Source organism: Microchirus variegatus (genome assembly GCF_963457635.1).
Source record: "Microchirus variegatus genome assembly, chromosome: 6".
Taxonomy (NCBI): Eukaryota; Metazoa; Chordata; class Actinopteri; order Pleuronectiformes; family Soleidae; genus Microchirus; species Microchirus variegatus.
Genome location: NC_139807.1, coordinates 13,201,051 through 13,216,546, shown reverse-complemented (window position 1 = coordinate 13,216,546; position 15,496 = coordinate 13,201,051). Strand labels below are relative to the sequence as shown.

At 39.8% G+C, this 15,496-nt stretch overlaps 1 protein-coding gene across 1 annotated transcript in view; it reads right to left on the bottom strand.

Annotated features, from left to right (window-relative positions):
• Window positions 1–1,814: 1,814 nt before the first annotated feature.
• pdgfrb (platelet-derived growth factor receptor, beta polypeptide) overlaps window positions 1,815–15,496 on the bottom strand; it is a 34,938-nt gene continuing 21,256 nt past the window's right edge. The window contains exons 5-23 of the mRNA XM_083891700.1: window positions 15,261–15,391; window positions 13,895–14,060; window positions 13,008–13,188; window positions 12,112–12,227; window positions 11,873–11,996; window positions 11,527–11,738; window positions 11,119–11,213; window positions 10,879–11,011; window positions 9,395–9,499; window positions 8,935–9,045; window positions 8,160–8,316; window positions 7,747–7,913; window positions 7,524–7,636; window positions 7,308–7,430; window positions 6,532–6,643; window positions 5,247–5,346; window positions 5,031–5,136; window positions 3,995–4,278; window positions 1,815–3,215 (exon numbers count right to left, since the gene is read on the bottom strand). Of these exons, the coding sequence (XP_083747826.1) occupies window positions 3,071–3,215; window positions 3,995–4,278; window positions 5,031–5,136; window positions 5,247–5,346; window positions 6,532–6,643; window positions 7,308–7,430; window positions 7,524–7,636; window positions 7,747–7,913; window positions 8,160–8,316; window positions 8,935–9,045; window positions 9,395–9,499; window positions 10,879–11,011; window positions 11,119–11,213; window positions 11,527–11,738; window positions 11,873–11,996; window positions 12,112–12,227; window positions 13,008–13,188; window positions 13,895–14,060; window positions 15,261–15,391 (2,681 nt within the window). The 3' untranslated portion in view covers window positions 1,815–3,070. The remainder of the gene's footprint in view (window positions 3,216–3,994; window positions 4,279–5,030; window positions 5,137–5,246; window positions 5,347–6,531; window positions 6,644–7,307; window positions 7,431–7,523; window positions 7,637–7,746; window positions 7,914–8,159; window positions 8,317–8,934; window positions 9,046–9,394; window positions 9,500–10,878; window positions 11,012–11,118; window positions 11,214–11,526; window positions 11,739–11,872; window positions 11,997–12,111; window positions 12,228–13,007; window positions 13,189–13,894; window positions 14,061–15,260; window positions 15,392–15,496) is intronic.

The following is a 15,496-nucleotide window of genomic DNA, read 5'->3' as shown; positions in this document are numbered from 1 at the left end:
CCTGGATCAGCTCCAGACTTGCAGTTTGAAGGTGGATGTTTACGTTTGCTAGAGAGAGCTCTTCCTCTGATCTGTGCGGGGTTAGTGAGACAAGTGAGAAACGCCACCAAGGAAGCTGTGCTGCCTCTCATCCTTGTTATTAACTCCCCTTTTCTGACCGTGCAGAGCTGCACAGCCTGTGGAGATGAACCTTAGCTGAAATAATATATATGTATATACAGTGCTGAACAAATGTATTAGACCACCAGCTGCACTAAACTAACAGCGTTGTTAATTATGAAAATCATTTTTCATGTTTCTGTAGTGGTTAATACACCAGTATGTAGAAGCTCTTTAACCAAAATGATATTTTTAATGCTAAAATATCAAAATATTATTGTTAGCCAAATGTACTTTTTTCACAAAAAGACAGAAAACAGTAAAGCACATTATTATTTCTTGAATAAGATGTCAAATTATAATTATTTACTTGCATTCCAGAAGAGAAACATTTGTTTTAGTGGTTGAATGTTAAGCTTGATTCATTTCTCAGACGAAGCCCAGGGGATTCAGGGGAATTAAGTTTGCTATTTGCCAAATAAGTAATAACAACAATAATAATAACAATAGAACATGACAACAACAGCAAATAAGAAGCAGCAGCATATGTTGTATTGTATGAATGAAGAATGATGATGTACACTCTTAGAAATAAGGGTTCCAAAAGGGTCCTGAGGTTCTACCTGGAACCATTTGCTTTCCCGAAGAAAGGGTTTTTCAAAGGTTCTTGGTAACACTAATGGTTCCAGTAAGAACCATTTTGATCCAGAGAACCCTTTAAAACCCCTTTCCTGAATAAAGGGTTTTAAAAGGGTTCTTGGTGGAAACCCTCCAAAAGGTTTCCAGGTAGAACCTTTATAAAACGGTTCTACCTGGAGCTAAAAAAAAAAGGGGTTCTCCTATGAGGACAAGCCGAAGAACCTTATATGGTTCTACTTAGCACTTTTATTTCTAAGAGTGTAGCAAAGCAAACCAGGAAGTAGGGACCATACGTTTTAAAGTTGATTAAGGCACCAAAATAAAAAATAATACAGTGACTGGTACTAACAAATGTCATCACTCACCTGCAGATGCCTCCAGCTTCACAGAAGAGTAAGATCACTTCACTGGGTCTGATGTTTCCACAATCCAGAGTGGACACAAGAATCCTTTCTTTCCTCTCTGACTCTGTTCTTCTTCTGCTTGATAATGTGTCTTCACCACAGGAGTCACACAGCAAACATGAAATCTTTCAGAAAGCAAGTGGTGGAGGGAGGAGACAGCGCTCTGTGTGTGTGTGTGGAGGCGGATCAACATATCATGCTCAACTAATTAATGAGCTAGTGCCAATTTGACACAGAAAGACACAATTCTCCCCCAAAAAAACCCATGGAGATGAGACTAATCACCTCCATCACTGCGGAGCAAAGGCTGCCAGGCTTTTCTTGGCGGAAAATTTTGGATTGGAGAAGGAAGAGCCAGAGGGCTCAGAGAAATATGACCCAGAAATCACAGAACGGCACTGAGAGAGATATGAGAAAACAGAGTGGGAAAGTAAGTCATTGTACATGAGATTAGTTCAGAGTAAGAACGAGACAGACTCTAAGTGAGTTATAGGAAGTGTATACTGTACGTGGAGCAGCAGGAATTATTTCCTACATGAATTCATGCGTTTTGTTTGAGCAGATAAAATAACGGCAGCACAAGATGACCCATAAAAAAAATCACACTTCTGATTTTCTTATATATATATATATGTACATTTATTTCACATTTACAACATACAAAATGACACTTAGAAAAATAAATTTGTAAACGTTAAGAAGACCTTTGGTACCATAGCTTGTGACACTGTGATTTTTTTTGTGCATTTTAAATTGTGTAACAAGTTCTACAGGAAATGAATGTGTGTGTGTGTGTGTGTGTTTTTTTTTTGTTTTTTTTTAAATGGTGGATTATATAATCAAAGTAGACATTGTGTAAGTGACTGTTAAACAATGCAACAAAAGAGTAAAAGCATCACCTTTTTTTTTTTTACATGTACACATACAGTATGGCTGTCTCGATTCCTTGACAACAGTCGCCCTTCATATCAGCAAACAACAATGCAAACACAAATATTTCATTTGTGCCATACATTTTGTGCTAAGGCAGTGATAGGCTGTATTTATTATTTTTCACTCAAGTCACTCAAACAGCGCCTTGAAAATCAATGACTTCAACGATTCTAAGTTGCACCTTTAGTGTAAGTTCTTCTGTCTTTATAATGAAGACGTATACGCTTCTAAATAAAGTGCAAATCTGGCACAGAACTACACGTTAAGCCTGCAGAAAACAAGTACAGGAGGCTATTTCAAATTCACAATAGTACATTTCATATAAAGCCAAAAATCTCTAAAAACAACAAGTGAAAAATCTGGCTCTGTGGCACATCAAACTAAAAGAAATGACTAATTCAACAGTAAAACAGTGCGTGTAGATTCTGTCTACATTTCATGTGCTGGGATTAACATTTTATAAAAATATTCTGGCTGCACTTTAGGTGAGTAAAAAAAAGACACCCAGATTCCTTGTCTAATATTATGTATGTAGCCCTTCATTTCCTTTTATTATAAGAGTTTAAACTGTCTATAAAACACCTGCGTTTCAGAAATCTACACTAGTTGAGAAGGTGGAGGGACTTAAAGAGTCTCTAAATCATGTCTTACTAAATGTAAAATAGAGTAAACACGTGCACTTACTGTAAACTGGTTCTACAAAGGAGTGTGAGGAGAGTACCTTATCTATTATTGTTTTAATATTTTGGAAAGCTTCCACAGAATGACTAAATGACAAAGTCATGCTCATTATTCCTAACCATTTGTAGTCCCAGAGGTATTAAGTGTGAAACAAAAACTCAAAGAAGGCCAAAACTTTTCGACTGCTCTGTGGAAATAGAAAAATCGCCTCCATCTCGTTCTCCATTTTGCTACATTCTACTTAAGTCACGTTCCCTTCTTCAGGCAAATGTAATTTTTGTTTTATTTTCCCCTCTCACGGTTCCTACACGTGGCTACAGGAAGCTGTCCTCTACCTCGGGTGTGGAGCCCAGCAGAGCGTCTCTCTCGCTGGTCTCCTCCAGCCTGTCCTCCTCCGGCAGAGTGTCGGCCGTGTCCTGGGACATGGAGTCGCTCTCCATCTCCTCCAGAGCCACAGAGCTGAGAGCAATAATAAAAAAAAGAAAAGAAAAGAAAAGCACAGTTTCACTCTGTATCCTCAGTTATGACTGAATCACTGTTGATTTATTTATCGCTCTTGATGATCCAGACATTTGCCCTCATTTTTCCATCTTACTCTCAACAACTTAGTACATCAGGTTATTTCCCTGATTTATTTGCTTTCCCGGGTCAGCACCTGCCAAATATCCCCTAAAAACGTACACATTAAGTACATAAATTAATGTAATCCTTATTATAAAAATGGAACTGTATGTTTTAACTTGGCAAAGCAATTAATGCAGCTGCAACTTGTTCCATTTTGGTTAACTGGTATTTTGTTTTGACTCTAAGATAACGCTCTATTCCAAAGCTCCAGCTAAATAAAAATACAGTCTGTGATCCAGATTTAAACAGAGGAGTTTGGGTCTTGGCCAAAACAAAGAATTGGAACCAGCTCTCACTTTCAAACTTAACTACAGCTCTTCGAACTCACATGACGGAAACTGAACCCAAGTGAATCATAAATAGCGTTTTTCATTTTATCTGAATATAAAACTGCATTTATTTGGGCATGGAAAACAACTCGTTCTTGGCCGTGTATTTATATCATTTGTCCTCGTCTGGCCTTCACAGTACAGCTATTGTGTCAGCCTAACATCTGGATGAGTGGGTGTATGGTGAGGGGAAAAAAAATGCACTTGTTAAACAAAAACATCTCCCAATTTCTTGTCATCACACCAAGGTCACAGATTTGCAACATCTTTTCAGAGGCGTTATACCTTGCAGGGCTTTCTGATGGATCAGTGAAAACGTCCTCTGGTTTGGGGTCTGGGATGGGAATGATGTAGTCGTTGTATGAAGTTATAACGTCGTGCGTGTTTGCTTCTTGTCTGAAGTTTGCAGGGCTCTGGCTGTAGGGGTCCGGAGGGAAGGAAACTGTGCCCGGAGAAGGTGAGCCGAATGATGGATTGGCGACTGGAAAAGGTGAGGAGAGTCTGGGTTTGGTGCGGGTGACTGCCGGGTGGTCACTCTTTATGAAGCTGTCACTGACTTGGTTGTATCTCTGTTTGTCAGGAGACAAAAGTTTGATCGTTTGAGCGATGATTGTTGGTTGCAAAGTTCAAAGATATGATCATTTCACAGGTGAAGACTAAAGATCTGTGAGGTATCAAATGTGGTCACTTCAGACACCTGGAGAAAGAAAACACAAAGAACAGCCCAGACTTCTTTTCCTGAGTAGATTTAGTGTTGACATATTGAGCTAATTTAACTGTTCATTATTTTTTCTGTCTAAAATAAGTAGTAATAGAGGACAAACAAACTCTAATCCTTTAATAAAATACAAAAAACACTTTTATAGATACATTATAGTGTCTACAATTAATGAAAAATCATGTATATGAGACACACTACAGCATATGGTTGGGTGTGTGGTGCCTTTATAGAAGAAATGTTTACAGTGTAGTAACCATTTTTTTTTTTTCATTATTTGGTAGTTCAATAATTAATATGTGTTTGTTTATTATATGAGGAAGCACAACATTTCAATCTATTAGTATACATTGGAATAAAATGGAAGTCATCAAATAAAAGGCACACACCTCAATTTAAGTCCTGGTTAAGTGTTAATAGTTACCAGGCCTCCAATGAGCCACAGTTAGACAGAAAGTGGCTGACATTGAGTGCATGAAAGACAGAATATGTGAGCATAACTGATGGATATCCACACCCATGTATAAAGTTACACAGTGGTAAAATGTCACGCGTCCAAACTCTCAGTTTGCCTGGATACAGATACGCGTATGAATAACGTACCTTTTTATAGCTGTCTGTCAGCATATTCCCAACAGTGTGCACCAGAAAGGAGAAGTCTGGCCTCTTCTCAAACTTCTCATCCCAGCACTTCCTCATGATATCATAACTAAAAGAAGAAAAAAAAAAACAGAAAAAGTTATTTATTTATTTATCTTTTTAATGTCACGTTAGATATTTGGAAAGGTAACGAGAGGTCACAGTGACGGTGAGACTCACACTTCTTCGGAGGCGTGGGCGGGTTTGCTCATTCTGTAACCTCTCTTCAGAGCGCTGTAGAATAACTCATTCATGGGTAAATCGGGGTACGGGGTTCCTCCTGCAGAGAGCATTTTCAAATCAGTCTATCCTTGACATTCGAGCCCATGCTGGAGATCTAAACTACACTCTTAGGAATAAAAGTGCTAAGTAGAACCATATACGGTTCTTCGGCTTGTCCTCATAGGAGAACTCTTTTTTAGCTCCAGGTAGAAGCTTTAAAAGAACCCCTTTAAAACCCTTTATTCAGGAAAGGGGTTTTAAAGGGTTCTCTGGATCAAAATGGTTCTTACTGGAACCATTAGTGTTACCAAGAACCCATGAAACATTTCAGTGGTGGTACATTTTTTTTTTTATTATTATTTTTTTTTTAAGATTTTGCGCAACAAAATAGTTGTTTGTAAGAAGAGACTCTTAAATGATCTCTTACAGAGCGGGGTTACAGTTGTTATTTTGCTATAACTCTGCCTCACACTTCATATACTGAAAAAGGGTCTTCTTTGTATCCACGGTCATTTTAAAATGCCGTGGAGAGTGGCTTTTTTTCACTTAAAAAAAAAACCCAAACACCCTCTCAATGCTGGGTTCACAGCTTGACTGTGTCTAATAAGATTTGGACCTCATATGAGTCTGTGACACCGGAAAACAAAGTATGATGTGGCATTTTAAAGTTCGCCCGTAGCATCCACGTGGAAACGTGTATGATTTTTAAGAGATGATGCATCTGCAATGTGACCGCCATCCTCTCACTGAAAGCACAAAGCATGTAGGAGGAGCTTCTGTGGCATTCTGGTGACATGAAGACATTAAGAACTCATTCCTTCATAACAAGAACATAATGGTTAAGTTCTTAAGTTATTTTGCTGAATTTTACAGTCATTTTAAACCCCTTAAATCCCGCGCAACGGACATTTGAAGAGGATATAATCTCTCTTATGTGTAAACCAGCTGATTCATACATCTTTGGCTGTGGTCTAAAGCAACATGGCTCACTATTTATGAGCAGATCAACCTCTCAGATTGGTGGTTCAACTACCAGTTCCACCAATTAATGGAAAACATGGAAACCCACATCGCACCAGACAGCTAGGCCATCAGGGAATGGGATCATTGTAAATGTGTGTGTGACTGTGTGTGTGTGTGTGTGTGTGTGTGTGTGTGTGTGTGTGTGTGTGTGTGTGTGTGTGTGTGTGTGTGTGTGTGTGTGTGTGTGTGTGTGTGTGTGTGTGTGTGTGTTATAACTCACCCAATGTGAAAATCTCCCAAAGCAGTATCCCGTATGACCACACGTCACTGAGGGTTGTGTACAAATTATGGAAAATACTTTCTGGTGCCATCCACTTCAGGGGCAGGAAGGTCTGCGTTAATAAAACGAAAAAGAGTCAGTGTAGGAAAATCAAAAGTGCCGTTTTGAAACACTGCAAAAATCAACAGCGTTACAGCTGTAATTATCTTTAAGCAGTGTGTTTTTTTGCCACAGCTATACAGTACGTACTGTATATGTACCACAGACATTGGTCACATCTATATAGTATAAGTCAGACACTTGTTTGTCACTTACAGAGACGGAATAAAGTGGGTAGAAGGTTACAGTACCTCAGGGTTTGGTTTTATGTGTGTGTTCTTATTTTATATAGACATTCATCTGGAGATTTGATGATAATGGACCCTTTTCACAGCAGCCATTTTGACATGATTTAGCAGTTCATGAGGTTCATGTCCATCAAGAAGACCCAGGTTCGAACCCTTGGTCTGAACAAGCAACCCATTCTGCGTGGAGTTTTGCATGTTCTCCCTGTGTGTGCGTGGGTTTCCTCCAGGTTCCTCCAGGTTGGACACTCTTAATTGACCATAAGGTGTGAGTGTGAATGGTTGTTTGTCTCTATGTGGTCCTGTGATGGACTGGTGACCTGTCCAGGGTGCACCCAACCCCCCAAAAAATCCATAGTGCCCCCATAGGATTATAATAAAAACCCCTGTATTTATACTGTATGTGTGTTTGTGCATGTGTGTGCCACCTACACTGCCTTTAGAGATGTAGTTGGAGTCATGCATGATGTCTCTGGCCAGGCCAAAGTCACAGATCTTCACAAGTTTGCCCTCACAGATCAAGACGTTCCTGGCAGCCAGGTCACGATGGACACACTGTGGTGAAGTAAAATGTCAAATTAGAAAATATGTTTTCTACTTTAGATATATTATTATGAACACAATCATTCCAAAATTCCAGTATCCTACATTCTTGGAGGCAAGGAACTCCATTCCCCTTGCCACTTGGTAGCTGAAGCCCAAAAGATCGTCGTAGGTGAGAACGGAAGAGTCGCTGATGACGAGGTCTAATCTGCCTCCACCTGAGCAAACACACGGTGAGACAAAAATCATTTAATCTCTGAAGTTAAGTCTCTACACTTGTTTCCATCGATAATGTGACGATTCACAACACGTGAGGCTGAAATCAAACCTTGTTCCTGATAAACGTCTTGCTGGTACGGAGTCTCGTATGGAGAAGGTTGGATGTCTGCGTACTTGATGGCGTCTATCTGCTCCTGCATGGGTACGTAGACTGAGGGCTCGTCTTTACTCATATCCATGTAGCCGCCATCACTCTCGCTTCCAGAGGAGATATAGCTGGAGGGAAACAAATGCAATGTACCAAAGTTACCTAAAATCCACCAATCCATATTTATTTATGGTCACACAGCATATCAAATTGAATGTATGGAGGATTATCTTTGGTCTGAGATAAGTAACCCCATTATTTTTAAGATAAGGAATCCAGGCCAGCCTCCACCCTTGCTTCACAATTTTTTTTTTTACAAAACACCTCTTTGTGCAGCTCTGAATGGGGATGTTTGTACAGCTTGTTCTTCTCACCCTTTCCTCTGGCTGATCGGAGTGCTTCCTCTTGAGATGACGCAGCCTTCATCTTGGTTCTTCTCAGCGTAGTACTGCAGGAAGGTGTGCTTGTTCCTGTGCAAGTAGTCCACCAGGTCGCCATAGCGACAGTATTCAGTCACCAGATACAGAGGGCCTGGTTAGTTTAATAAAAACATTAAAAAAACGAACAATTAATATTTGGTATTTACCACAGCACAGATTTACATGAACACACTTATAGTTTGTTAACTTATATATTTAGTCTGTGGAGTCACTTTTTCAGCTACTATAAATACATAGTAAACACACTATAAAAACGTTTTTTATTTATTTACAGGAGTTAATTCCTTTATTAAATCAGCATTACAGATATAATTTGATTCAAATGCCTGTCTTTGTGTGTTAAACAATATATTACCGCCTAATTATTATTTTTTTTGAGTCAAATATAATATTTTTGCCATTAAATTCATATAACTCATATAATGGCAGTTGTTTTAACCATTTTAAGGGTTTGTTTGAGGATGATTAGCAACAGAATTATGATCAAGATATTGGTTATGGGCCTTTATAGAATTATGATCAAGATATTGCTTATGGGCCTTTATGATTTTATTTTATTTAAAAAAAAAAAATTCTGATTTGTTGTGCCTGTTTTTCTATCTCTGTTTCTGTTATATATAAACTGTATATTATGCACTCATACATGGATCAAAATAAGAGGAAAAACTTCCATATTGTCATTAGATCTGGACATTCCTGGATTACTCACCATGTTTGGTGCAGGCTCCTAACAAGTTCACAATGTTGAGGTGAGGACCCAGGTGACTCATGATCTTCAGCTCCGACATCAGGGCCTGGGTCTCACTCCTCCTGGCCGTGGCTGCATGAAGGGAGAGCAGAACAGAGACGCATTCATGTATCAAAGTAGGTCAGTTATGAGAAGAGGAGCGCTGCACATGCTGAAAAGAAGACTCACTCGCTGCCACCTAGCCAAACTGCTCAATTGACCCTTGGCTGAAAAGAGTGCAGTCTTGGCGGTAACTCAGCTAAAGCTCAGCAGGAAGCTGCTTTGTGCACATGGGAATACAGCAATGGTGTCACAATAACTGACAGCTATGTAGGCGACTCCAGTGTGGTCTCCACACTTTTCACACATACACACACACACACATAGTATATGGCTTTCCAGAGATTTTTTTTTTACATTTGTATTTTTTGTGCTTTCTTACATTTCAGCATTTTCACAGCCACTTTTGTGCTGGACTGTGAATGAGCGAGACCGTACGCTGTTGCCTCGACCACCCTGCCAAAGGCTCCCGATCCAAGAGTGCGACCTGAAACACAAAGAGGGACTCAGTTGGACAGAGTCTGAACAGGGCACACATTAGACTTTATAAGAAGGGACATTTCTCTTACAGGATTTCACCAAACTAATTTCTATTGTTTTCCCTGCTAAAGTGGTGAAATTATATTATAAATCAGTGCAGCCGATGGATGATGTGAAGCTGAAATATTACATTTTCTTACTTTTTCTCCAGGGGAATAAATGATACTCATATAAACTTGTATTAACACCTATGGTCTTGTCTCTCCAATTTGTATTTTGTACACTGCTCTGCAGTGCATTCATTAATTCATTGTCTATCGTTTTTTCCTCCATATGAGGGTCTCGGGGGCTGTTGGAGCCAATCCCAGCTGACACAGGGCAACACACAAAGTACACCCTGAATAGGTCGCCAGTCCATCGCAGGGCCAAAACACAGAGGTGGACAACCATTCACTCACCATTCACATTCACATGTATGGTTCATTCAGAGTGTCCAATTAATCTGTGCATGTTTTAGGACTATGGCAGGAAACTGGAGAGAGAGAAGATCCCCAGGAGAAACCCACGCACACATCAGGAGTAATGCAAACTCCATACAAAAGGTCAACTTTAAAAAAATGTGTATTTGTCAGTCTCACCCCAACTTTGTCCATTATGACCTAAACCACCCACATAACTAGAATCACCTGGTGATATAACACATCTGCTCTAATCTGAACAACATGCAGACTACTGGCTTAAAGCATGTTAAAGGTGCATTATGTAATAAATCTAAAGCAACTGGCCATAAAATCCTCCTAATATGTCACAGAGACTCAGGAATAATGTTCATATAACAAACTGAACTCACCAACAACAACAGTACAGACACAATATTTGCATTAAAAAAAATATTTTGTCAATGTTTATGTTTTTAAATCATGTTTTGACATGTGGCGCCACCTACTGCCGTCTACCAATCATTGCAGTCAGTAGAGTCTCAGCTGCGGGTTGCCAGTTACGTCACCTAAAAAAACCTCGGTATTTTGAATTTGAATGTAGTAACCGTTTTTGGCCACATTCTTAAATACGGCACCTTTAATGCTAAAAAATGTGTTTTCAGTTTCAGAAGAAGAAAAAAGCTGCAACACATATTTTAAATATGTGAGAACGACAAGAACTTAGCAAGTGGTTCATTCATTAATTGATTAATAACAAAACAGAAGCCATAAAAATCAAATGAAGGTAATTTCACCATATGTCAGCTGGGATTGGCACCAGCGCCCGCCACAACCCTCATGTGGAGGATAAAGCGGTAGAAGACGGACAAATGTGCAGCATAGTTTACGTGCCTGACCTCAGCTTTCACACACTTTTATCTGTCTTCCTGTTTAGCCGAGGACTTACCAAGCACCAGGCTCTCTCGTGGCATTTCCCAAGCCAGGTCATAAGGCAGGTGGATGGGGTCCACATAGATGTACTCATGACCATCCTGGCTCACAGACTCGATCACCTTCCATCTGATTTCATAGCGTGGTTTCTGACAACACGGAAGCAAAAGTGATCAACCAAACCACACAGGTTTCCTTTGAACATTTTACTTTGGTGGGCGTCATTTCTATAGTATTTTTTATTGTTCATTTTTACCTTCCTCCACACGGCGATGAGGATGATAAAAGACATAATAATGATGACAACTAGAGCGAGAGCAGCAGCCAGCACAGCTACCTGGGAGAAAAGAGCTGCAACAGGGAAAAGACACAGATCAGTCATTAGGAACACAGAGCATTTAATCAACAGATATAAAAGCACTGACATGTTGGAAATGACCGTCTAAAGAAAACACCACCACCATGTAGTAGAATCTTAATTAAATTAATTAATTAATTTATGTATTGACATTTCTTCTTATTGTATAAAAGGGTGTATTATGTGCAGTGTCTCTAAGCAGTATATTGATAAATCAATTATTCATTTTATTTTTAAACTAGACTAACATACGTTATAATGTGCCGAATTTTACATTCTATGATAACGTCTTCACATGACACTTACTGCTGGACACCAGTTTGATGTCTCTCCTGTCAACGAGCCCCGCTTGGTTGCTGGTCTGACAGCGAACGGTGACCTGCTGTGGCTTGTGGAAGGTCACCTGGCTGCGGACCTGACTGGTTTTACGCGTGGCATTGTGGCTCACGTTGGTCTGGATGCTCAGCTCCTCCGGCTGTGGTATCAGTGACCTCCACACGGCTGTCTGGTTGTTGCACCTGTACCAAGTTGAGTCGTTAAAGTTGTGTAAAGCAGTGCAGTGTGGAGTCAAAGCAGAGGATTATGCCCAGATTTGTGAGCATAGTCAGCCCCCTAGTGTTCACTGAATGACTTGTGTGGAGGTGTGGCTTACTTGAGCATGCTGTCACAGCTGTACCACTGTATGGTCGGTGTTGGGACTCCCTCAGCTACGCAGGTCACCAAGTGTCTATTCCCCGGGAGGTGGTAGTCAGTCAGGTCTTTAATCTGAGAGGGGACTACACACCGGGGACGCATCATTAATCATTACTGATGTGACTAAACAGTGTCTGTCCCAAGATTTTTCGCCACTCGGCTTGTGTTTCAAACCACCCTAAAGGATGAAAGGTTTACCTTGGACCTCCAAGTCAAAGGTCACTTCCTTTGTGTCATCTCCATTGGTGACCATGACGGTGTAGTGGCCCTTCTGCTCTGTCCTCACCCTCACTAAAGTGAGAATAGTGACATACCTATAGAGGATAAATGAACAAAGGATGGGGGAATTAATACGCATATGATTATTAACAGCTTTTTCCTTCGTCATGTATAGTATGAGCTGCTACACATTTGTCTGATAGTAAATATTTAAAAGATTTAATCTTTTAGTTAAGGTCAACCTCATCCCTCTTTCATATAAACCCCCCTGATAATCAGTTTACATATTCTGTATTTTTGCTAATGTTTCCCTTTAAACCAGAAGGATCTTCAGGAATAAATAAATGTGTTTTAAAAGGAAATGATAGCTTGTTTCTGAAGATTTGGTCTAAACTATTCACCTGCAAAACCTTTCTTTACTGATTTGTTTTATTGAATCTTTTTTTTTTTTTGGAGTTGTGCAATCATAGGTTATGTTTGCACATTTTTGCTGGTTTAATCATATCACTGTTTTGTTGTCTTTTATCTGTGGATAAGACAGTTTTTAAATTTGACATGTGTTGGCTAAACTGTGAAAACAAGGGCCCGGGATTTAAAACAGTGTTATGGCATTTATCTTAAAGACATTTGTGAGTTGTGACAGGTCTGCTGTGTTTATGGTTCCTGTGTAATGAATGATGGCGTCCTGCCCTCTGAGAGTATTGGGTCCTGTTGCTGTTGCTGCTATCTGGTGATGACTGACAAGACCTGGATGTCTCTGGAGGCCGTCACCCTCACAGAGATCCAGTGCTAATTGTTAAACTGGATCTAGGCCTATGAGGTGTTTCATTGCATTTAGGCAAAGGTCAAAGGACAGCTGAAGTTGGATGCCTGACCTGATCTCGTGCTCTTGTCTCATTACGATGGTTTTATCCCCCTTGATAATGGCACCATCTTTTCTCCAGTAGACCTGAGGGGGAGGGTAGGCTTCAATTTCAACTCTCAGCTCCACGTTCTCTTGCAACATGGCTGAAATGTTTTGTTGCTGCGTGGGCGTCAAGTCCACGAAGCCTTGCTCTGAAGGAAAACAAAGAAAATGTACCGTAAGCGACATGTCATTCATGGCAAACCCACTGTTTTTATGGACACATTTGTGTGGATTCAAATCTTATTCACTTCTGTTTATGTGGCAAGAAAGTATCTGTCTTTTCCACTGAGATGTCCAAACCAATCTACTACACTGTCCCAGTCTCCATGGAGCACGGTGGGTCAAGTTATTCACGGTTTTCATAAACATAACACACCTCGCTGCAGACAGAATAAGCACTCAGAGACCTATACACTTAAAATGAATTTCTAGATACAAAAACTACGACTTACTATGCTGAATACTGCTTTTATTGCCTCTCAATCTGCTGCTTGACTTAGCTGCTTATTTTAAGATGCTGACACACGTATATTAAAGTATGCCGACAAATCACAGTTAAACAAACACAGCTTGTGAACTTGGACTTTCATCCCAAAATGTCTAAATACAGAGTTTCTGGACAGCCCGAGGTTTTGAAGAGTATCATTTAGAGCATCCACACCATGTCAAAGGTTTATTTCATGCTTTGAACAGAAATAAATAGAATAAATATTCATTTCCTTTAAAAGAAGCTCCTCCCTTACCTTGACCTATAAGTTTAGATAATAAGCAGTCTTCTCTTTGTCAGTGAAACACAATAATAACCTGTCCAGTGTCAGTTTGTTTTACTTGTGTGTGTGTGTGTGTGTGTCTAACCGAGCACGGTGATGTTGACGCTGGCAGAGGCAGACTGGTCTTGGACTCCCTCGTGGGCATGGCAGACGTAGTTTCCACTGTGGGCCATTGTGGCACGAGGGAAGAACAGGCACGAGCGCATGCTCATGGCAGACAGGACGTCTGTCAGTGCCTCCACCGCAATAAGCTTGGAGAGGAAAAACGAGAATCTCTTTAATGTGGCATATCATCATGTTAAATATAATTACAGTCAACCAAAATCCGAACTGTGAGGCATCAAGAAATTTTTTTTTGTATAATTTTCAACAACTCAGAAACTTAGGATTACTTAATTATATTTACTTATATATGCAATGTGTGCAATAATCTTTGGTCCTCAAAAATGAGCAAAAATAAACTATGGTGGGAATTATTATAGATCACATGTGTCAAACTCAAGGCCAGGGCCAGATGTGGCCCGCCACGTCATTTTATGTGGCCCGCAAGTGATTAATTGGTCTTAAAAATCTCTGTTAAAATAGGTCTATGCTGCTTTAAGGCGTGCGTTGACCATAAACTACATTTCCCACAATGCATGGAGATTGCGTTACCCGCAAAGTGACGGCATCCTGCCACTAGATCGCAGCGTGTCATTTTATATGCATCATTCGACGAGTGAAATTGAATAAGTAATAAATACAGAATTTAGCACATTTAGCAATATGTTAGAGAGTAGTTACCTTTAGTTTACATTATATTTGGTTACATTTAGTTACATTTATTCTGTATGACAATTACATCTGACCCTTTGCGGGTAACCATTATGCTAATGTGGCCCTCAGTGAAAATGAGTTTGACACCCCTGTTATAGATAGATAGATAGATAGATAGATAGATAGATAGATAGATAGATAGATAGATAGATAGATAGATAGATAGATAGATAGATAGATAGATAGATAGATAGATAGATAGATAGATAGATAGATAGATAGATAGATAGATAGATAGATAGATAGATAGATAGATAGATAGATAGATAGCATACAGGATTTGGTTTTATAGATAATCTTAAAGTGTTATAAAGACCACATGACTTTATAATGGACCTGGGTGATGCTTCCTCCATATGTAACAGAATATTTTCTATATAATAGCCTGACTGTTTCTCTATGACTTAAAGTACATCGTCTTAAAAAATGAGCCATAGTTGAATTTCCTGCATTCAAGAACCACTTATTACAAAACCAACACCATGTGTTAGAAGTACAGTTTTCACAGATGGAATGGATGGAAATTGAGGTGTGTCTCTACATCTTGATGCGATTTAAGCTCTGCCGTGAACCTTGAGATTGATCACGAAGGGAAAACTAAACAAAAGCTCTTGTTCTACTTCACTCCCACTCACCTCTCTGTTGGGGATATCCCACGAAAAAAACACCAGCTCCACTCCATGCACTGTGCAGTTTACTGTCAGCGGTTCGCCTTGTTTCAGGATGGTCTTTGACGCGTTGATGTAGGCGTCCAGGGCCTCGGGGACTGGGACGGGAAGAGAGGGAGAGGAGATGACGGGATTAATCAAAATGACGAAAAAGCTTCATTAATAATGAGTCACTAAATTAGTAAAAAAAAAATGAACTGCAG